This window comes from Juglans regia, chromosome 3, assembly GCF_001411555.2.
Source record: "Juglans regia cultivar Chandler chromosome 3, Walnut 2.0, whole genome shotgun sequence".
In the NCBI taxonomy this organism is placed as follows: domain Eukaryota; kingdom Viridiplantae; phylum Streptophyta; class Magnoliopsida; order Fagales; family Juglandaceae; genus Juglans; species Juglans regia.
In genome coordinates, this window is record NC_049903.1 from 3,573,033 (window position 1) to 3,594,258 (window position 21,226).

Sequence of the window (21,226 nt, forward strand, 5' to 3'; positions counted from 1 at the left end):
CACAACTCACTGAAAAGTGGCATAAGACTCAATCGATGGATGATGTTTGGCAATATCATGATGAGATGGATACCCTTTGCGGCGGCTCCAAGTCAGTAGTGAAAGGATTATCTGAGAGATTATATCGCAAATGGGAAGAACCAGATCACACACATGGTTTCAGAAACAAACCTTTACTCGAGTATTTTGTTTACTTGAGTGTCATCAGTGATCACCGTCATGGTACCTACTACTGAAATATATAATATTTGCTCAATCTATTTAATTTATGAAAAATAATTTATACATAATATTTTTTACAATATTTTATATAATTATATTTTAAATTAAGAATATTTTATAAAATATCTTATAAAAATAATATTATTTTATAAAAATAATATTATTTTATAATATTATTATATAATATATTATCTATATATCATTACTCTTAATTTATAGTCAATTTAAACGGAGGGAATGGACAATTTTCCCGGATTTATCTATTTCAGAGCAAAGAAATTGATGAAATTATCGTGACACTAACTGCTTCGAATCACGTAAATTATTGCCTTTAATTAATTCAATTTCCATCTGAGGGTGTTTATTAATAACACAAACTTTATAAATAAAAATAATAGTACTTGATATAGTCATGAGTTCTATAAAAGTTGCATATTTATTTTAAAAATGAGTAGAATTTACTATTTAAAAATTATTTTTTTTATATAAATCTCATGTTTACTTATTTATTTTTAAAAAAAAAAAATATATTCATCATTTATTTTCTTATCATCCGCACACCATCTCATGATGTGACATTAAATTATAGATTTATAAATAAAATATAATAATAGTCTCTAATCATTTAATATCACATCATAAAATAATAAGATGTGCATTGTATTTTATCACTGTAAATATAATTTTTAATCTATATTATTACGGTCCTTATGGTAGCCCGCAGGTGGATGCATGAATACGGATGGAGCTAGGCAAGGTGAGGTGACGAAGGAGGAGCATGATATATATGAAGGTCAATGCAACCTTATGTTGCGTTATACGTCACTTAATTTTGTCCCAATCCATTTGGAGATCCAAACAATATTTTTTTTAAATATATGCTTATTAATTATTCTGTATGATTTTTACAAAACTAATATTATCATTAATTAATAATGTTATTAAAATTAGTAACTCTTTCTTTTGGGCGGTTCCCAATTACTAGCTAGCTAGCTAGGCATATGTTTTATGCATGCCTTGACCAATCATATTGGTGGCCTAACAATTGCTTTTGAGGGCTGATCAAAGGGATCCAGAGTTTGCCACGTGGGCAAACTATATAAGCACCACCCACTACCCAGCAGCCATGAACGTTGCCTTTCAATATGTGAAGTATATATAGATCATATTTAATTGATTTGCATCAGCATCCCCATTGTTTAAACTAGGAAGGATAGAGGCCAGGATTTTAAAAAAATAAAGCAGAGACAGAGTCCCGTTAATTATGATCGAACAACGTACGGTTGAGATTATTTTTTAATGTCAAAAGCAAAGAAAGGATGGAAAATAATGATTGACCGTGTGTAAATATATATATATATATATATATATATATATATATATATATATTCAGGACCCACATTTGATGTGTGTAGTTTAAGCTATCGTTTGGATACTGAAATCATCTCGTCTCATCTCCTTTTATTATCCAAACGAGTGCTAATTCAAAACCTATAATCTTGAAGTTGCTTTGGAGATCACAGAATTTAAGGCAGTTCTTCTTCTTCTAGAGTTCAAAATCACATCCATTTGCATTAAGATCAGCCTTGTGCGTAAATGAACAGAAAAGCTTACTTCCATGTCTTGGAATACTTATCATTTACAGAAACCAAAAAAAAAAATCCTGAATTTTATCTCAATACTTCTATAATGTCTAGATGCCAAATTAAGAAGAAGAAAGACTAAGTACTGCTTGTAGCAGCTAATACATGTAAAGTATGGAAGTTCTCTAACTGCAAAACACGATTTCTTGTAATGAAAAATGTCACTCCGAGGCCACTTGACTCCCTGAGTCATTGCATATCATGTGTTCGATCTTTTGTGCTTTTCTCTTGCGACGAGTAGCATCTGCTGACAACCTACGATCGAGGCAAATATTATTTTTGTTAGAAAAAATCGGATGCAGTGTCCATCAAATATGAGTCATAAATTGAATTTTGATTCAACTGTCCATGGTTTAATTGAACTATTAATATTAATAGGGTAGTTGGAAGCTTTCGAACATAGGCTACTAGCTAGCATATATATATATAGAAGAGAATACTTGGAGATACTGAAGTACTCATGCAAACTTGTGACGTACCCCAAATGCAAACAAGTGTCTGAATGCTCATTTTCCTCAGATGAGGTAGAAACAACTTTTGAACCTGCTTGGGAAAACCTCCTCTCCATAGGCTCGAATTCAAGGAAAACTGACTTGGGGACGCTTCTTCGTTTTTCCTCAAGCTGTTCATATTTAGGGGCAATGAACAATATCAGTGCAGCAGATTTATGTTGTTCACACAATTTTATGCAGAAGAAATGGTTCTGATGTGTATGTATGCGTTTAATTCTCACCTGTTTGCGCAGGGCCTCATTCTCCTGCATGGCCTTTTGCTCCTGAGGGTAACATAAAACCAAATCCAAGTTAATTCCAATAGAAAGCGAACTGTAATCTCAAAGAGCATGTTATTGATTCCCACTTTGATATTTTCATTAGCCTCTGTTTCCAAGATAATGAAATTTTGCTTCAACAGAAAATGTCTTTGCATTTCTAAATTCTGGAGTGAATGAGACACCAAATTGCCAAAAGAAAAAAAAAAAAAAAGTCTGATAGCGTTAATTTTATTTTCCAAGTTTCAAATTGCGGTCAAGTTATTGCCATCCAAAGTTCCAAATTTCCTTTCAAGTGAATTCTGTCGTGCCGAAATATGAACCATCACTACAAGGGATATAAGAGAATTAGTTTAATCATGTGCTACATTTATTCACAACTGAATTCTTGAAATCAAGTCTCCAACCCAAAAAGAATGGTACAACAGATTAGACTTTCATGATACTTAAACATTAAAAAGAACTCTCTTTTTTAGCCTTGTTTTGCTGGTTGGATCATCTTTCTTTTCTTCCTCAGTTAAGCAAAACTTTTGGTTGGAAAAGTGTGGCAGTTTATTACTCAAGAGAATCATAAAAAATACTTTTAGTTTACCTGTAATCTGGACTTCTTAAGTTGCTCTAGAAGTACTTCCTCCTGCAACAATAAAGGCAATAAAGTTCCTTGCAGTTTGAGAGTTTTGAAAGAAACCACATATAAACACAGCTTTAAATTGAGAGTTTGGCCGCCATTTAACAAAATGAAGGACTGATTAGGACTTAAATAGGTGCATCTATAAAAGGAATCAGTCCTTCTATATACCCATTTGAAAAATATTGAAAGAAAATCGCATCTAAATGCGTATTATATTATCCACATGATCGTTTCATTATGTAATAAACCTGTGGAATTGCTGTTAAGGGTACAAAATTAAAACTGAATTCTATAATATGAAAGGCTGATTTCTCAATAAGCACATTCAATTTAGACAAAAAAAAAAAAAGAAGTATAGAGATGTAAAGTCTAAAATTTAGCACCTTCTTGTCCTTCACCGATAATACCCCTTCACTCAACTGGTCCTCTAAGTTCTGGAGCTCATTGAAGTTTAAGCCATCCAGCTCCTTTCCCAACATCCGCCTATAAGATCAGATATATATATATATATATACATATAAGTAGGAACTAAAGGAAAAACAAATTTCAGAGGTTACTTGCTCTGGGAAAGTGTTTGGATACCAACAAAAGTTGAGATTTTCCAGGAAATTAACATCACCAATTGAATGAGCTTCTTTTTTCATTTCTTTTCTTGGGTTCCCTCATTCTATGCAAATGATATATTCTGAGGTTTCTAGCCTAGCACTGGAACAATCCCACATCTTAGATAATTGCGCAATGAAATAGATAAATAATAATAAAAATAACTTACATATATCCCAACCGCAGCTTCCCTAATTCATCCTTCAGTGTATTCATATCATCTTGTACCTGCTGTTTATTCAACAGAACAAATTCAAATATAAATCAGAAACTTCTATCGAAAAAAAAAGAGAAAGTTCAAATATGCAATACAAATTCGAAATAATAAATGTAATTAAAAAAAAATAGAAACCATATCCATGCAGATCATGACCATGAGTCATGTCTGTCATGACCATGAGCTATTTGTATAATAAAACTTAACAAAAAGTAATTAATAATTACAACAAACCTCTGCCGCATGCTCACGCGAAGGATGTTCTGGATAATCTACTTCCAGACTCCTGCTGTATCTTGAAAGAATGTGTTCCATGCTTCATAAATGAGAAAAAAATCAATAAATATAAGTTCACTGAATGATATAATATATGCACATATGATAGTCAGCAATAATATAATTTCACTACAATATAAGTTCATGGACTCGGAGTTGAAAAGATTTTACAATTCCCGTTGAAATATCATTGATAAAAAGAAAAAGAAAATCCAAGGAAATGCATATATATATATATATATTTGGAAAAAAAAGGACGTACCTGTTGCTGGAAAATTCATAGAGCTTTCCTGTGCTAGAGAAAATAATGACTGCAACCTCTGCGTCACAAAGAACCGAGAGTTCCTTGGCTTTCTTGAGCAACCCAGTTCGACGTTTCGAAAACGTAACCTGTCGGCTGTTCAGATTCTCTATCTTCCTGATCTCAATTTTCCCTCTACCCATTATTATTTTCCTTCTTTCTTTCTTTGTTGCCGCCGTTTTGATATTTTTCCTTCCTCTTCTCCAAACAGCACTAAAAATACCAGAGAAGAGAAAAAGGACGAGCAAGAAAACACAAATCGCTATATGTAAACTGCGTTGCTTGGGATTCTCATCAGGGGCTAATAAATTAAAGGAAAGTGAGACCAGAATTAGGATACAAATTAAATAGAAAGGTGACAGATACAATACTATATGGGGCAATTAACCAAAAATGGCATTTTTCTTATTTACTTGGGCAATGTGTTCTTGTCATTTTTGAAACGTTTTGTTTTGGGAGTGTTTAATTGGAAGTAACATTGAATTGAAAGTCCAATCGAATCGGGTGTCTTTTGAGAAGAGATGGTCAAATATTACGTGGATTGGAGTGATTTCTTTTCTTCTTATAATTTTTTTTTTTTTTTTTTTTTGTAATACTAAATATAGTTTTAGGGTTTGCAAATTTTACATATTTTTATTTTTAAAAAAATAAGATTTATTATTTAAAAAAAATAAAAACTTTTTTTTATATATATTTATACATCTTAAAATATCTTTTTTTATTTATTTATTCTTTATATAATCCATTGCCGCATGCCGTGGTACGTAACAACAGCTTGCATGAAATCCAAACTTGGCTTGCACTCTAGATAGAAGATTCCTTTTAAATACTATTCTTGAATGCATAAACAGAAAATCTTTCTTTCCAAAACGCAACCTTAGCATATTTTTGGCAATAATTTGCCTGTAATTCAAGTCAACAATGAGAAGGATTTTTTTGGTTGTAACAAATTAGGAAAACTTGCTGTTTTTGAACCGTTTTTAATTCCTGAAAAAGAAAACATGAATAAATTGGTCAAATTAAAAGACAGCTTGTTTTTTTCAAATATTAAAAATGTTTGAATTTTTTCATATAAAGTAGATATTATAAAATATAAATAAATTATATATCAATATATATATTTTATTTTTCTTGAAAATAACATTCAATTCATGAAACTCAGATCAAGTATGAAGAAGATGAAGTACGTTCATGGTAGGATTGTTTATATTTCAATGTAGTATACTTCGTTTGTTTTCACGGTTCATCTCATCTCATTTTATCTCATATAATTCAGATCTCTTATGATTATGTAATTATGCAATAGAGATACAAGTAAATAATGGTATCACCTTCGACCACAATTTTCTGGAACGCCATCTTCCTCTCCCTGCTATATCTTATTGCAGTCGCCGCTCCCTTTACTTCAACAGGAGTAGAATTAGTACACAAGTCTCTTGTTGTATGCATCATTGCCGACATATAATTTAAGAGCTATTCTGGGCATCAGCCCATATCCGCAGCACACCAGTGTTGTGACTTTTTTTTTTTTCACCCAATACACTTAGTGTGTAGCAGATGTTATGCACAGTAGAGTGCGATTTATATTTTCTTATAATTTAAATTGCCTATATATCACAATTACCAAATCTAAATTTCGATTAAGAAGGGCCCAACTTTGAAATGTAAGATTAGAGATTATACACACAAAAATGGAAGCTAACCATGTTGAAGAGGATATTAATAAGAATTTCTTAAAAGTCTTTGACTCAATTCTAACTCCGACCTCATTTGTTTTCATAATTTTTTTCAATTTATTTCATTTCATCTAATATAATTATTACAATATTCATAAATTCTCACACAAAATAAAATAAATAATTCAAATGTTTTAAATCTTAAAATAGAAATAATATTTAAAAAATATATATTCTAATAATATTTTATTTAATTTTTAATTTTAATTTTAACTTATCTCATCTCATATATGAAAATAAATTAGGGCCACAAAACTTACCATTATGTAACTGTATAAATATCTGTTTAGAATTGTGATAAGAAATATAACTTTTTATAATAGAGTTAATTCATACATAACTTAATTAAAAAGTAATACTATTAAAAACTAAATTAATTAAAAAGGTATACTATTAAAAACTTGTTTATTGTAAGCATGCACCTAAAAACATTTTTAAAGTTAATGACGATAGTTTTAAAAAATATGTAGCATTATCTTTATAAATTTTTCAATAAAAGTTTTAATTTCTTTTTTTTAAAAAAAGTGGACTTTCAATTTTTTTAGGTGCTTAAAGTACTTTTAATAAAATTACCAAACATGCCATTTTTTCTTTAAAAAAGCTTTAGAAGGTTAAAAAACACTTTTAAGGTTTTTATAATTCTATGATCTGGATTTTGATATTTATAATAAAATAAGTAGACACATAATATAAAGTTTAAAATTTGAATTAAAAATTAAAAAAAAACTAAACCTGTTATCATCATACCAACCAAAGATTCCAAAACACGATACACGGAAGCGTTTTATGTGTCTACGTGCAAACAATCCCCGAGTGTTTCGACGAAAACCCTGCAGGATACAGCTGTGCTTCGCATCACAACGGCGGAATGTACGCCTATATTCACTCCCACGCGCAACCGCATCACGCGTGATGGTCAATGGAATTTGAGAGCGATTGACTCAAGCCGACTGGGTCGCTTCCTATATAGCAATAGGAATTTGTAGCGCACCGAAACCCAAGCCCAAAGGCCCACCCACGAGCCCAAACCAAAATTATAAGATAAATATCGTCTGTTGATGTCCACTACCCAGTCGTTAGAATGGACGGTTGAGATCGTCTCCATTAAGTTATTAACTGCCTCCCAATGCAGCAAAGCACATGCGTCCCCACCCATTTGAATTCAAAAAATAAAGAGTAACGTTACGATTTCGTAGCCCCAGTCTCCAGATTCGGATCCCAACCTTGACCCGAGGAAAAGGTAAAAAAGATCGCCCTCAGGCCAGAATCACTCTCCTCTGTTCCATTTCAACTCCGAGAAAGCAGAATAGGAAAGAACAGGTTGCTACTCTCTCTGTCTCTCTGTACCATTTGTATGTATGTATTTGTGTGTGTGCGCGTATTTGTCTTTGTTATTCAGTGTGAAATTTGATTCGTGGGTACGACCATTTCTCTTGGAAGATGTACTTTCTTGAAGAAGAAAGAGAAGAGTGAACACTGCGTGGGTTTTGATGGGTTTCTGATTATATGCTAGGTGCTTTGCAATTTCAAGAAGCAAAGAGTGGTTGGGTTTTCCATGGAGGATAGTTCAAGAACTCACGAGTTGCATGACCTCAACTTGGCTTCAAGAAAAGCTGAAGAAGCAGGTCAGTCTTTCTCTTTTTATTCAGTAGTTTATGTATTTCTATTTTGTTGGTAAGTAAATGGAAAGAAAATTATAGAAAGTTATCAAATTTTTATTTCTTTTCAAGTTCTTTCTGGTTTCCAAGAAACGTGGAACAAACCTCTTCCGATAAGCGGATATTTTGTTTTCCTGGGTCCCAATCTCAGTGTATTTTTCTTTTCCTAAATTTCTTGGAATTCAAACGAGGCTTTTATCCTTGTTTCAATAATCCCTGTTGATAGCCCATTTTTTTGCACTAATGTTTCCAGCTTGGAGGCGATACCAAGCTGTCAGTTGGCTGCAGAGCTTGGTCGGCCCGCTCGGCATATCAAAGCAGCCTTCAGAGAGGGCATTCATTTCTTGCTTAAGAAATGGTCTGGTCCTATGCAATGCCATCAACAAGATTAACCCAGGATCAGTGCCCAAGGTATTGCATTCCTATAGTGGGCTATAGTAACAATTTATCAACTGCTTGATTGCGGCCCTAGGAAAGAGAGAGAAAATGAACCACTGACTGTTCTGCTAGATATTGATTTTGTTTTTAACAAGTAGACATCCCTGCCTTTACTAAGCTAGGCTCAGACGGGAGAATGCCTTTTTCTTTTGTGTCCTCCCATCCAAATTAGGCATGGGGTTCTGTTTCTTAAAAGTTCACTTTGATTGTTAAAATCATCCAAGGTCGTGGAGAATCAATCACATTTACAATCAGTCACCTGGGAATCTCAGTCATTGCCTGCCTATCAGTACTTTGAGAATGTGCGGAACTTTTTGGTGGCTGTGGAAGAGCTGAAGCTGCCTGCTTTTGAAGCATCTGATCTTGAAAGGGTAAGACATCTACAGCGTTGTATCTTATGAGTGCAGATATATATGGATCTAAATTTGTACCCATGACTAAGTCATTGTTGGATATGCTTTGCTTTAAGGATGCATTGGAGGCCGGATCTGTGTCCAAGGTTGTTGATTGCATATTGGCGCTTAAATCATATCATGAATGGAAACAGATGGGCAGCGGGAATGGGTCTTACAGAAGTAAATCTCCTTTGGTCAAGCATTCTGCCAGCAGAATGCACACGGGCAACTTTGGTCATGCCTTAACAGCAATTTCATCAGACTCCTCCAGGCGGTTAGATATGTCTGCAGCATGTGAGAAACAGCCACCCGTTGAGGGTGTCAATCAGAAACTTGAAGGTTGAATTGGCTTCTCTTGATCATGCTCTTGTCTATATATATGTCACATCTACGCATACTTGTTGAATCCATGTACCCAAATATTCTGACCATTAGGCACTTATTTGACTTTGATCCTTTTTTTATAAGGTACATATACAATGTGAAATTAACAGTTTAAATATCATTACATTAATGAGTCACTTGAATGTGTAGCAGCTAAGTCAGTTAATAATATATATGATAAATCTGCTTTAAAAAAATTTATAGTTTTATGTTGCATCCATTTCTTACTTATTTGTCTTTCCTTTTGCTTGGAGAAGTCAATAATATTCATTTTACTCAATACGATGCAGGGGCTATTGTAAAGTTACTTGCTGACTGCATGGTTGACTCAAAGGAAAACATTGATGACAACTTCATTGCTTCCTTCCGGGACAGAAACCTGGTAACAATAAGGGCACTGGTAGAAGACTTTATTTTTATTCTCCCTTGAAATATTGGATTATAGAGCTAGGTTTGATGATGATTTTCTTTTTCCTTCTTATCCTTTATGTGTGCTACAGGATCCAGTAAAGCTATTAGGCAGAATTGTCTCAAGTTGTTTGGAAGGAAAGGTTCAGAACAAGATCCCCGAGGTCAGTTCAATTTGACTCTTGAAGAAAAGTCACTCTCTTTTGCTTGTCAAATTTGTTCTATATCTTCTCCGTGTGTGAGGACTTTAATTTGTTGAGTCCTTTAATACTGGCATTTAATGAAAATCTATTGGGAAAAACCTTGGGTTTGATGAATATAGTTCCACCTTGGATTGATGTGCCCATATACTCATATCAAACTCCTAAAATTTCTTTTTTTCTTTCTTTCTTTGGTGCATTCATAGTTTACATATGATGATTGGCATGTCTGGTGGATTAATTTTATATTACTTATAAAAAAGATGTTCTGGTAGATTACAGGGTTGGGTCTTCTTTCTGAGCTTATAGAAAGTTATCTTATTTCCGCTGCATTAGGTTTGAGCAGCCTGGGTGGTTAGCCACCCTCCTTAAGATATAAGCTAGACAAGTGAGTGAGCGATGAGAATTTGGCTGCTACCAATAAGGGGACTCTATGACTCTGATGGGTTTTTATTGGGGTGTATCCATTCATCTATTGTCTTACTGCTTGAATGATCTGTTTCTCTTTTTATTTTGATAAGCCTACCACGGAACTTGATTTCATAGCTTAATAAACTTGGTGTCATATTAATGTGAGAAGTTTGGGATTAATTGTCATTTTGAAACTCTCTTTATTTATTTATTTATTTTGTGGCAATGCTTTTTCTTACATGAGCTGTTATGAACGTAATAGTATTATATTTTCTTTGTCCAAAATCAGATGCAAATGAAGATAAAAGATTTATTCAAAGAAAAAAGTAGCTCACCTCCCCAATCAACATTTAAGCCTTTGGAGGATATATCTGCACTTGAAAACTTCAAGGTATCTTATTCATAGTATTCTTAATAATGTGGTTTTATGGTATGAATGCACTTTTGAAATTATTAAATTTCAAAACCTTGATTTTAAAATGGATTTCTATTTCCTTTTTCAAATCTGCCCTATAATTGTTTTACATCTAAATCCTTGCTTGGAGTCTCAAAGAAACGCAAGATGACACTTTCTTCACCTGAAGCTGTACTAATTATTTCAATCTTGGGATCTAACAAGTGTTTTATGTAAATCCAATAAACTAGAACCTCTGCTTTGGTGATTGACATGATTTAGTTAATCAGCTAGATGCTGCACTCTATATTTTTTATGGCAGATTGTTATTTGTCTTTTGTACATCTCTCTTATAGGGACCCAGCTCTCACTTGAGAAAAGGTAACTGCAACCACAGGCATCTATTTAAAATGCAAGAAAAGGAGCTTTTGGTAAGTTTTTCTTCTAATCTTAACCATGTTGACTTTTTCAAGCAAAATTCTTCTCATAGTCAAAAGGTTTCCATTTACACTGTTTAAATGGCTTATATGGAAACATAATCAAATACCTACTAATATATGACAGCTATAGAACTTACAGGAAATTTTAGCTAATTTATCTCTAACACTAAAAAATTGTGGTTGTCTTTGAGTTTTTTTTTATTTTTTTTAATGATACAAGCATGAATGCATAGAGTTGAAATTAAGATGGATTCTCTTTTTAACATCAAAGTTTATCTTATTTAAACCTGAGGGTAGTCTTAAAATGTAGTTTAGACAAGCAATGGAGGAGTTTTGTGCATATATAATTCATAGACTTGGAACGTTGTTCATTTTGCAGGATCTCAAGGCCCTTTGGTCATCAACAAAAAAGGAGTTTGAATACTTGCAGTCCCAGTTGCAGAGGGATTTGAAAGACCTGGGTATGCTGCTAGAGGAACTAGAGTTGTTGAACTAATACCATGGAACTTATCAGTAAATTAGTTCCTACGTTTATCAGCTTATATGTACATATAAAAAAAGTCCATCAGCTTATATGTAAAGACAAACCATGTATCATATTTTGATGCTTCCCTCAATTTAAGTTTTTTTTAGACAAGTCTTTTGCATCCTTACTGACCAGGAAAAGTACAAATTTGATCATCTATGAGGTCTGCAAAGCAAGATTCTTCAGTAATTTGTCTTGATAACGCATATTTGTGTATATTTTGTTTTTTGTTATATTTTTAACCATTAATCTTGTTTTAGTAATTGAAACCAGTAATTTGGAATCTTGCCAAGATTGTCACTTTTTACAGCATATGGAGCTTTTGAAATGGATTGATGTCCTAAACCCATATATTGGCTTGATAATGAACTTAGAAAACCATGTCCTCACTGAGTCTATAAGTTTCGTGAAGAATAAAATATGGTTGTCTTTTGTTTGGGTTCAGAATATCAGGTACAGGAAATGTCTTCTGCTGCTAGTGGATATTATAGAGTTGTGAAGGAGAACAGAAATTTATACAACATGGTTCAGGATTTGAAAGGTAAATCTACTTTTTGAGACATAATAATTGAATGTATGTGCCCAATTTTAATTTAAGTTTCAGCAGTAAGATCTTACTAATGATTTATCCCTGATTAATACTATCCTCAGGGAATATTCGAGTATACTGCAGGATTAGGCCCTCCTTTAGTCCAGAAACCAAAAACATGATAGATTTTATTGGAGAGGATGGCACGCTTGTGATCTTAGACCCATTAAGGCCCCAAAAAGAGGGAAAGAAAGTTTTTCAGTTTAACAGGGTCTTTGGTCCCACAGCTACCCAAGGTTGTGTATCTTATGAGGTTCTACTAATTTTAGTTTTTACATTATTGAAATTGCTTTACATAAATTCCCTTTTATTTTCAGATGAAGTTTTTAAGGACACACAACCATTAATTCGGTCTGTAATGGATGGTTACAATGTATGCATTTTTGCTTATGGCCAAACTGGATCTGGAAAAACACATACCATGGTAAGATATATAGGATGGCAGGTTTTGCCTCGGTATAATTAATCTTCTATTTTGCATTCTTCCATCTGATGCTTTTATGTGATGACAGAGTGGCCCTCCAGGTGGGTCGATGAAAGACAGAGGGATCAATTATCTTGCTCTGAACTATCTCTTCCAGTTGTCTAATAAAAGAAAAGACGTGATAAATTATGACATTCATGTCCAGATGGTTGAAATATATAATGAACAAGTACGCGACCTTCTTGCAGAAGATTCATCAACTACCAAATATCCTTCCCTATTGGCCTTTTACTTTACTGATTACTAATGATTAGAGTACTAAAAGAACTGGAAAATTCATACTGTATTGGGTTTTGATTATGCACGTGAACTTAAATGTGTTTTCTTAACTAAGCACAAGTTAGAAATTCGGAGCTGTACTAGCGATAATGGCTTTTGTCTTCCCGATGCTACTATGCGGACTGTTAAGTCCACCACTGAAGTTCTGAACCTAATGAAATTTGGTGAGGTGAATCGAGCTGTCAGTTCTACTGCAATTAACAACCGAAGTAGTCGTTCTCACAGGTCAGTTTGGAGAGCTGTTATCTTTTTGAACTTGGTAATTATTAGAAAAAAGATTGATGTTTTCACAACCAAGTTGGACATTGACATATTAAGTTTGTTAAGTTTGATAACTGAATAAGAGGTTGAGTTCGGTAATGATTTGATGGTTTAGCATTTACCTGCAGTGTTCTCACAGTACATGTGCATGGAGAAGATATATCCGGAAACATTCTTCGTAGTTGCCTGCATTTGGTAGACCTTGCAGGAAGTGAACGAGTGGACAAATCTGAAGTTACAGGAGACAGGCTCAAGGAGGCACAGTATATTAACAAGTCTCTTTCTTGTCTAGGAGATGTTATTATGGCCTTGGCTCAGAAAAACTCTCACATCCCTTACCGAAACAGCAAACTCACACTGCTCTTGCAAGACTCCTTAGGTACTGTGTTTCATCTTTCCAACTCACTGGCTTGTCTCTTTCTTCATAATGTACTCTGCCTTCCTAGTAGTCTCCAACCAGGGCAAGCCACTTCATAGGATTGTTGTTCCCAAAAAGAGTAAACTCTTTGTAATTAGACACATATAATAAATTTGTATTTTAGGTGGACATGCTAAAACATTAATGTTTGCTCATGGGAGTCCGGAAGAAGATTCTTTTGGTGAAACAGTCAGCACTCTAAAGTTTGCTCAGAGGGTCTCAACTGTTGAACTCGGAGCTGCTCGTCTGAACAGGGAGAGCAGAGACGTTATGCAACTTAAGGAACAGGTAGACATATTCATTACAAAAGGATTTGCTTCTACTTCCGTTCGTCATTTTGGACCAAATATTGCTCTGTCATTCATTGCAAAATTATCTGGATTTTTTCTGTTAGTCTTCTATATATCTAGCAGATCTGGGGCTTTAACAGAGCCGTATTAGTTATCCAGCACTAACACCTGCCATGGTTAATCGCAAACTGCCACAGGTCAAGTTAATTACTATAACAGGCGTATTTTGTTAATATATATCTTGCAGATTGAGAGCCTAAAGAAGGCATTGGCAAACAAGGAAGCTCAGAGTATGCAGTTAAACAAAACAAAGGAGCTGAAATCTCCCTGTGAGAAACCAAGAGCAGTGGCTGAGAGAACTCCTCCACGTCCTCGAAGACTGAGCATTGAGAATTGTAGCACAAAAACTGAGAAACAAATGAATATTGAAGATAGGAAGGGAACCCCTTCTGAGCCAACTCGTTCAAGAAGGTTGAGTTTGGAAGGTCCATATGTTAAGAAGGAAAATTTGCAGATAAAAGTGTCAGATGATGGAACAAAGCCTCTATCATCTGAGGCAGTGTCGGCACAGAAGTACAGGCACATTCAAGATGCAGATGCGGTCACAAAGCTTTACGGGCATTTTAGCAATGGAGGTTCCATGGCAATGGATGTATTTCATGCTAAGGCTCCCCGCCAAAGTCCTACTAGTACTAACTATCAGAAGCGATTCCTAAAAACAGATGGTAGAACACAAATTCCTACTCTTCAGCTACCAAAGACACCTGAACCAACAATACTCACCAGAAATGAGGCTCAGGTTGTTGTGATACAAGGTGAGCTCAGTCTTTCTAAAGAGTCCCAGACCCCCAACTTGATTAGTAGCACGAATGGTAAAGGGTCTCAAATAAGGAGATCACTGAGGACGATTGGAAAGCTGATAAATGGCTCTGAGAAGAGGTGAGACTATTTTTTCTATAAATTTTCAATGTTTTTTTTTTTTTTTTAATGATAGGGAGGAGCTTTGGCTGTCAGAATATATATAAATATATATATATATAGGCCATTTCATATCTAATTGGTGGCTTTTTCATCCCATTAGCTATAATTGAAGAAACAATGGGATGCTGGAATTACAGCATTGATATGCCCATAGTATGATGGTCTTACAGTGACTACAAAATTGCAGGAACCAGCAGAACCTGATGGAACCACGGTCACCAATCAAAGGTGCAGCTAATATAAACGAGGCAAAGACACCAATGACAGCTAATGGTAGGATTCAGAGGAGGCAATCCCTAACCGGCATTCAAGCATCAGGATCTGACAAGTCACGAAGATCTTCTCTTGGAGGGAAGGCAACTGACTCTAGTAAGCAAATCAAACCTAGCGTCCCTACACCATCCAAAAACCATATGACAAATTGAATTTATTTATATGTTTATGATCTGAGACTGTGCATTTTTTTTTTTTTTTTTTTTTGTAGATGCAAAAGATGATAGGAATGCCAAGACGCCTCCACCAGTCCACCCATCAACAAAGACTATGAAGCGTTGGTTATAGACAGCAGGTGCAGATGACTGCAGTGGTGCTTTGACTCAAAGCATGCTGACATGCTGACAATTGAGCTACAACACACGTAAACCTGGAATAGATTTCAGGTTTCTGATCGAGTGATCGGAATATTTAACATACTGTCCATGTTTAAAGGGAGCAGAATATCAGATGGGGTGAACTGTCTGCTGATTGTTGATTGCGGATGCATATTCCAATATCTCCAACATTACAGAGCTCGGTTTTGACTGCGAAAGGTCTCTGCTTCTTGTTAACTGATTCTTCACTTCACGTGAAAATACAAGACAAAAAGAAAAAATTCTTTTTTTAATATATGCTAAGAATGAGCTGAGGCCCAATTTTGTAATTGTCCCTAAAATAAACCACTTCAAATTTCATAATCTGAAGGACAACGGAAAACAGAAGAAGTAAATAGTTATCAGAAATTGGCATTGATTTTCCTAGAGACAAAAAGAAAAAATCTTTTCATCAGTCACTATTTACTACTCCATACTCCACATTCTGAATCTTATAAAAAAAAAACTATAGGTGTGAAATGTGAAAGTAAATAGTGGCTGAAACATAGAATTCCTCGAGACCAAAAACGAGGATGAAGCTCATCATGTACAAAGTTCACAACTTGTATAATACCATGTTAACGAAATACAATAAAATGTATGAAGACTCAGAAATTAAGAAAACCCATTTAGATTTATTAAAATAATCCAAGTTTGTACAAGAAAATAAAGAACTGTTGCTTCAGAATTCAGGCATCCTAATATTTCCCAGAAAGAAACTTCTTTATTGCTGCTGGATATGCATACATTTCACTAATCTCTATACAAGGGATTCTTCCAGCTTTACATTTCCTGCTAGCTAATTTACAGCGGTCAAAAAATCATGTATGAACACAGTGGTGAATACGGATAACAGAATAAACAAAGCAAAAAAATAAAAGCAAGTCACTGTGATTGGAGATGAACAAGCTGGTTCATTTTAGCATTGTAGTAGTTATAAGCGCGAACCAAACGCTTCCTAAATCTTCCGAGGTTTAGTCTCACATTTTGGCCATCAAGATAGATAGTCTTCGTGTATTCCCATCCCTTTTGAGTAACGCTCTTTGGGTCTCTAAGAACCGGATCATCTTTATCGTATTTGTCATACAGTGAGCTCTCTTTAGGCAAGATTTCATAGCCAATATACTTCAAACCAAGCTTCCTTGCAGGTTCCCCATAATATGTCTCTGCTGCCCATTCAGTTCCAAGTGGAATAACTTGAATAAAAACAGAGCCAGGTTTCATGAAAAGAAAATGTGTCATGGCTGCCCCATGTACCCCAATCATGACATCGCTTGAATTAAGTGCCCTATAAATCTTTGCCATTTCTGTGGTCCGGTCTGGCCTCAACACTTCAACTCGAAACCCGATTTTCTCTGCCATTTTCACCAGCAAATTCTCATTAATTATCGCTCTGGACCCATTCCGCGACAAAATCAGTAGCTTAGGCTTCTCTGATTGATCCTCTTGCACTCCCTTTTCCATTTTCGTTGAGGTTTCTGATGGTCTTGGGGACAAAGAAAGCTTGTGCACCAGTTTCTCATGCGCTTCTCGTTCCTCGTCTTGGATCAAACCCATAATTCGAGGCAAGTAAGCTTGGTCTAAAAGATTTCGAAAATCAACAATGCTCTTACTCCCCTCCATCAACGATGAATCCACGGCCAGCTCATCATGGATTCTCAGGCCAACAATGGCTTCTGGGAAGCAATGAGTTCTCTTGTCCCCATTAAAATCTATTGCTGGATAATCAGAGAGTTGAGAAAGCACATCTCCATATTTAAGAATCCACCAGCTATGGTATTCAAGAATGACAAACACAACTTTCCTGTTGAAATGCTGTGAAGTAATGAACAATGGTAGAATCCCATCATTGAATTCGTGATAAACATTACCCGTATATCCCCCCGTCGAGAAGAACACAGCCGGAACATCATGCATGACATCACAATGGTGGTTATTACCAGATTGCAGTTTCTTTGCAATAAGATCTAACTCGTCGATGCCGTCCATGACACTCTTTTCCCATTTCCGTGTATACGGTTTGATCTTGTCGTGTTGGATTTCCTTGTCTCCCTCTTCATCGCCGGAATTAATGATACCATTGGTCTCTCCTGAGATGTAAAGGAAGACTGAAGAGGAAGCGGATTGCGTTCTTATATCCCCTTTCATCATGCATATATCAGAACGAATACTGCTTCTATCACAACATATAGTCCCTGCATTTAATCACCCAAAAAATAGATAAATAATATAACTCCATATGATTTTTAATGATTTGATCGTTACTGTCCTATAAATCATACGAGTAGGAGGGAACGGTAGCAATCAAATATAAATCTCCACAGTAATAATTCATGATTCTGTTATTTCATCAGACTTGGCTGAAGGCTGAAGGTGAGGTCGGGGTGGGGGTGGGGGGTTCCACTTTAATTTACTACATCAACATGGTTTTTTTTTAAATTATAAAGAAAAAAAAAAAGAAAAAGAAAAAAAAAGGAAGAAGTAAAATCAACAACCTTAAACACTTATAATTATTTTGTGGATTGAGATGAGATAGATGAGTTGAGATGATTTGTGAATAGTAATGAGATTTATAAGTTAAAATTTATAAATAACAGTGAGATGATCTCATCTCTCAATCCAAACCTGCTGTTAACGATTCGAGATTAATTATTTTATTCTTGCGACGAAAAATTTTTTCATTAGTTTTCTCACCTACCAAATGGAAGCTAACGGGATTTTATCGTCATATGGCCAACCCCTTTTCCAGTAAGTTGATACTGTTGGATTCAACTTCCAGAGAGGGAAAAAAGAAAACAGAGAGAGAAGAGTATTAACCGTTTGAGATTGATGAACACATGGGAGTATTTGCATCCATATGAGCAACAGGGCCTTCCTTTTCTACTCGAAATGAATCTGTCAAAACCAAAAACACAAAATCAGGATTCAAGAAAAAAACATAGGAAACAAGGCGGTTTGAGAATAAGTGAAACTCATGAGAGAGAAAAGCTTACCGAAGAGGGAGAGAGTCGATCCTGAGTTAAAGAGGTGAGGAGCTAATAGAAAGCTACATGAAAGAAGAGAGAGCAACAGGAGAGATAAAAGCTTGGGCCTGGTTCTCTTGAAGTAACAACCAGCAGTTCCGCAGTCCATGATAAGGGCTTGAGACTCCTCATCTTCTTCCATATGTTTATCGCCTTTTCTCCACTGGTGATGAGCACGATGATAGCGCACCATGTCCTGTGTGAAGCTCTTGTTTTTATTGATATGGTTTATATTACTATTTACCTTTCTTTCTTCTCTTTTGCAGTATGTGATCGACCTTTTGAACAGGTTGATGAAGTGAACTGAAGAAGATAAAGATTTCAGGCTGTAGATGTATTTGAACTGAAACGTAGAAGAAGAGAGAGGAAAGATATAGAATCGGGTGTGTGCTAATTTTTTTTTTTGTCCCAGCAGGTTGTTTCTGGGACTTCTCTGTTTCAGAGAGAGAGAGAGAGAGAGAGAGATTATGAGAAGAGAGGGTGTTTTGTCATTAGTGTGTGTGGTTTGCGATAGGTTGTTTCTGGGATAGAGGCGCCATCAAAGGTGGCATTCTTTGAATTGATTTCCTTCGTTGCTGGCTGGCTCTTTGCCTTCTTGAAGTTGGTAACACGGTCCAACAGGGTGTTTGGCATCCCACGCGTCTCTTAAAAAACACTTTTGGATCTTCTATATATGTTGTCATTTGTCACATAAAAACGTATACAGTAAGAATCCTTTTATATAGTTTATACGCTGTTTCAAAGCTGGAAAGGAAAATGGGAGACTCTCTCCTCCATTGTTCAGTTTATAAGATGTTTCTATTCATTCAAGGCACTTCCCATCAAAACACGAGTGGTTACTGACTTGTGACACATTACATTCGTATCAATATGCCGTGTGCGTTGAAATAAAAATAAAAGAAAATCGATACAACCCTCCAAATCGCTTTTGATGCAAAATTCGGATCTGTTTAACACTTAGTTAATTAAGCAAGCCAGCGCGTTGTTTAGGTAGAGGAAAGTCGACGCCTATCTGGGGGCGTGTGGGAGAGAGGGTGATTTGCAAGGAAGCGTAATGGTGGCGGTGTAGGTGCCTTGAACAGCCCCCAAAATCTAAAAAGTTGCAGTCGTCATCACATTATTAAATAACTTAATGTGGTCAAAATGGGTTCCAAATTCTAACCCCATCTTAAAACTTGCTTGGTGGAGATTCTTAAATCCACTCCAAGGCAATCAGAAACAGACGTATGCTTCCATACGTCCACATCCACACTCAAAACATTCTTGAATGCTAGAGTACCAAACACGTCCCAATAACAACATCAAATCAATCAAATGGTTTTCTTTCTAGAATTTTGATACATATAGTCATTTTTATATATTCTTTGTGCATTATCCTGATGTGATTGGCCAAAGCAGTTATTTTATATTTTTAAAAAAATAATGCAGTCAATCATATTAATGGATTGCGTAAGAAGTAAGTAAAAGTGACTGCACACAAAATTTTTATTATTGGATATCACCACATACATGCACTTTCGTGCACGAAGTTGACGTCATCACTTATTTTATGAATAAAAAAATCAAAGAAGAAAGAAGATGAGGTTCTGTTTCTCTTGTGTGCAAATCCAAATTCCAATCGCATGTTCCTCCATTTCTCTATTTTAGTGTTCCTCATGTCAGATCCTGAAGGCCAGCCCACCTCTATCAAATCCTTCACGAAGAAGAAAGAAGACATGAGCATAGAATTTTTGTATTCCATATCTGTGGACTAGAATCTCTCTCTATTTCAAACACGCGAAACTTGGTTAATTTAAATGCAAAAGTAAGAAATTCCCTTTCCTCTTCCTACACCAACATATCCATTACTATAGCCCACAACCTCTACTCTCATTATCTTCCCAGAAAATGAGCCGGTGTGTTCCTAGCTGAGATTTCGATGATAATCCTAACCCTGCAACCACAAACCCCTCTTCCAATTCCAAGTACACCACCTAGGAAAATCCATGCGCTAGTGGCACCTTGGACTCCATTGTCAACCAAGCCACCGGCTCGATCGCCACCCGAGCCCAAAGAATCCTCCCCTTTACATGGTTGTAGCCAAGACTCGATCCACCGCGAAGTTATTGTTGCTACACCCTCGGCCACATGACCATGGACGCTTTGGTGCCATCCTCCAATTTTACCTACGAGGTCGACTAGGCCACGTAGACACAGGGCCAAGTGGTGGACTAACTCGGTAGTTGCGTCAAGTCCTATAGCGTTACTGCAGCCACCACAGTACAAGGCAAGGACCAGGACGTCTTCCTTGAGAGAAAACAGGCTGTCAAGGAGGAGCGTATCACCACCAAGTGGAGTAGCAGAGACAAAAGCTTCACAGGCAGCGCCACCTATGGGATGGACATCACCCAACTCGTGACACATGTGAGAAGGACCTAGGAGTTGGGTCGTTGAAACAAGCTTGCTCTCCTGACAAACCTTCCGCAAAGACCAGCACCAAAAACCACCGCCGATGACCATGATTCTATTTGCCACAATTCACCGTCGATAAGTAGGCACCAAAAAATTTTGTTCCTTTTGTACTTTAAAGATTCAAGACCAATCTTCGTTTTACTAACATCAGTAATTCCTTCTGAGTATT

At 35.6% G+C, this 21,226-nt stretch overlaps 3 protein-coding genes across 5 annotated transcripts; 1 reads left to right on the forward strand and 2 right to left on the reverse strand.

The window, feature by feature from the left end:
• Positions 1-1,769: 1,769 nt before the first annotated feature.
• LOC108989323 (agamous-like MADS-box protein AGL18) lies at positions 1,770-5,029 on the reverse strand. The gene is made up of 8 exons (XM_018962878.2): positions 4,624-5,029; positions 4,320-4,401; positions 4,038-4,099; positions 3,649-3,748; positions 3,227-3,268; positions 2,599-2,640; positions 2,345-2,487; positions 1,770-2,120 (listed from the first exon to the last, which is right to left on the reverse strand). The coding sequence occupies exons 1-8, from the start codon at positions 4,803-4,805 to the stop codon at positions 2,027-2,029; spliced, it is 747 nt and encodes a 248-aa protein (XP_018818423.1). The 5' UTR covers positions 4,806-5,029; the 3' UTR covers positions 1,770-2,026.
• Positions 5,030-7,568: 2,539 nt separating this feature from the next.
• Positions 7,569-15,762, forward strand: LOC108980536 (kinesin-like protein KIN-14L). Of its 3 annotated transcripts, none has more exons than XM_018951477.2 (20): positions 7,569-7,718; positions 7,912-8,023; positions 8,310-8,467; positions 8,719-8,865; positions 8,964-9,228; positions 9,564-9,673; positions 9,774-9,845; positions 10,582-10,683; positions 11,043-11,117; positions 11,506-11,587; positions 12,098-12,193; positions 12,304-12,477; positions 12,559-12,665; positions 12,754-12,932; positions 13,065-13,229; positions 13,394-13,644; positions 13,808-13,971; positions 14,221-14,912; positions 15,142-15,323; positions 15,439-15,762. In XM_018951477.2, exons 2-20 carry the CDS (start codon positions 7,954-7,956, stop codon positions 15,513-15,515), a joined length of 3,168 nt encoding a protein of 1,055 aa, XP_018807022.1. In that variant the 5' UTR covers positions 7,569-7,718; positions 7,912-7,953; the 3' UTR covers positions 15,516-15,762. The 3 variants fall into 3 exon arrangements, with proteins under 3 accessions (XP_018807022.1, XP_035544365.1, XP_018807023.1); XM_035688472.1 differs by having other exon boundaries at positions 10,594-10,683; XM_018951478.2 differs by having other exon boundaries at positions 9,564-9,655.
• A 525-nt stretch (positions 15,763-16,287) lies between these two features.
• On the reverse strand, positions 16,288-19,164 carry LOC108980539 (beta-1,2-xylosyltransferase XYXT1-like). Its single transcript, XM_018951480.2, has 3 exons — positions 18,577-19,164; positions 18,401-18,478; positions 16,288-17,778 (listed from the first exon to the last, which is right to left on the reverse strand). Exons 1-3 carry the CDS (start codon positions 18,797-18,799, stop codon positions 16,469-16,471), a joined length of 1,611 nt encoding a protein of 536 aa, XP_018807025.1. The 5' UTR covers positions 18,800-19,164; the 3' UTR covers positions 16,288-16,468.
• Between the last annotated feature and the right edge of the window lie 2,062 nt (positions 19,165-21,226).

Bases quoted from the DNA above. Each gene is read 5' to 3' on its own strand.
- LOC108989323 (XM_018962878.2), bottom strand. From the start codon at position 4,805: ATGGGTAGAGGGAAAATTGAGATCAGGAAGATAGAGAATCTGAACAGC. The intron at 2,488-2,598 runs GTGAGAATTAAA...AAATATGAACAG, and splicing joins ATGAGGCCCTGCGCAAACAG to CTTGAGGAAAAACGAAGAAG. The intron at 2,121-2,344 runs GTACGTCACAAG...CCTCGATCGTAG, and splicing joins GACACTTGTTTGCATTTGGG to GTTGTCAGCAGATGCTACTC.
- LOC108980539 (XM_018951480.2), bottom strand. From the start codon at position 18,799: ATGGTGCGCTATCATCGTGCTCATCACCAGTGGAGAAAAGGCGATAAA. The intron at 18,479-18,576 runs GTAAGCTTTTCT...TGGTTTTGACAG, and splicing joins ATCGACTCTCTCCCTCTTCG to ATTCATTTCGAGTAGAAAAG. The intron at 17,779-18,400 runs GTTAATACTCTT...GATTAAATGCAG, and splicing joins GTGTTCATCAATCTCAAACG to GGACTATATGTTGTGATAGA.
- LOC108980536 (XM_018951477.2), top strand. From the start codon at position 7,954: ATGGAGGATAGTTCAAGAACTCACGAGTTGCATGACCTCAACTTGGCT. The intron at 8,866-8,963 runs GTAAGACATCTA...CTTTGCTTTAAG, and splicing joins AAGCATCTGATCTTGAAAGG to GATGCATTGGAGGCCGGATC. The intron at 13,972-14,220 runs GTAGACATATTC...TATATCTTGCAG, and splicing joins TTATGCAACTTAAGGAACAG to ATTGAGAGCCTAAAGAAGGC.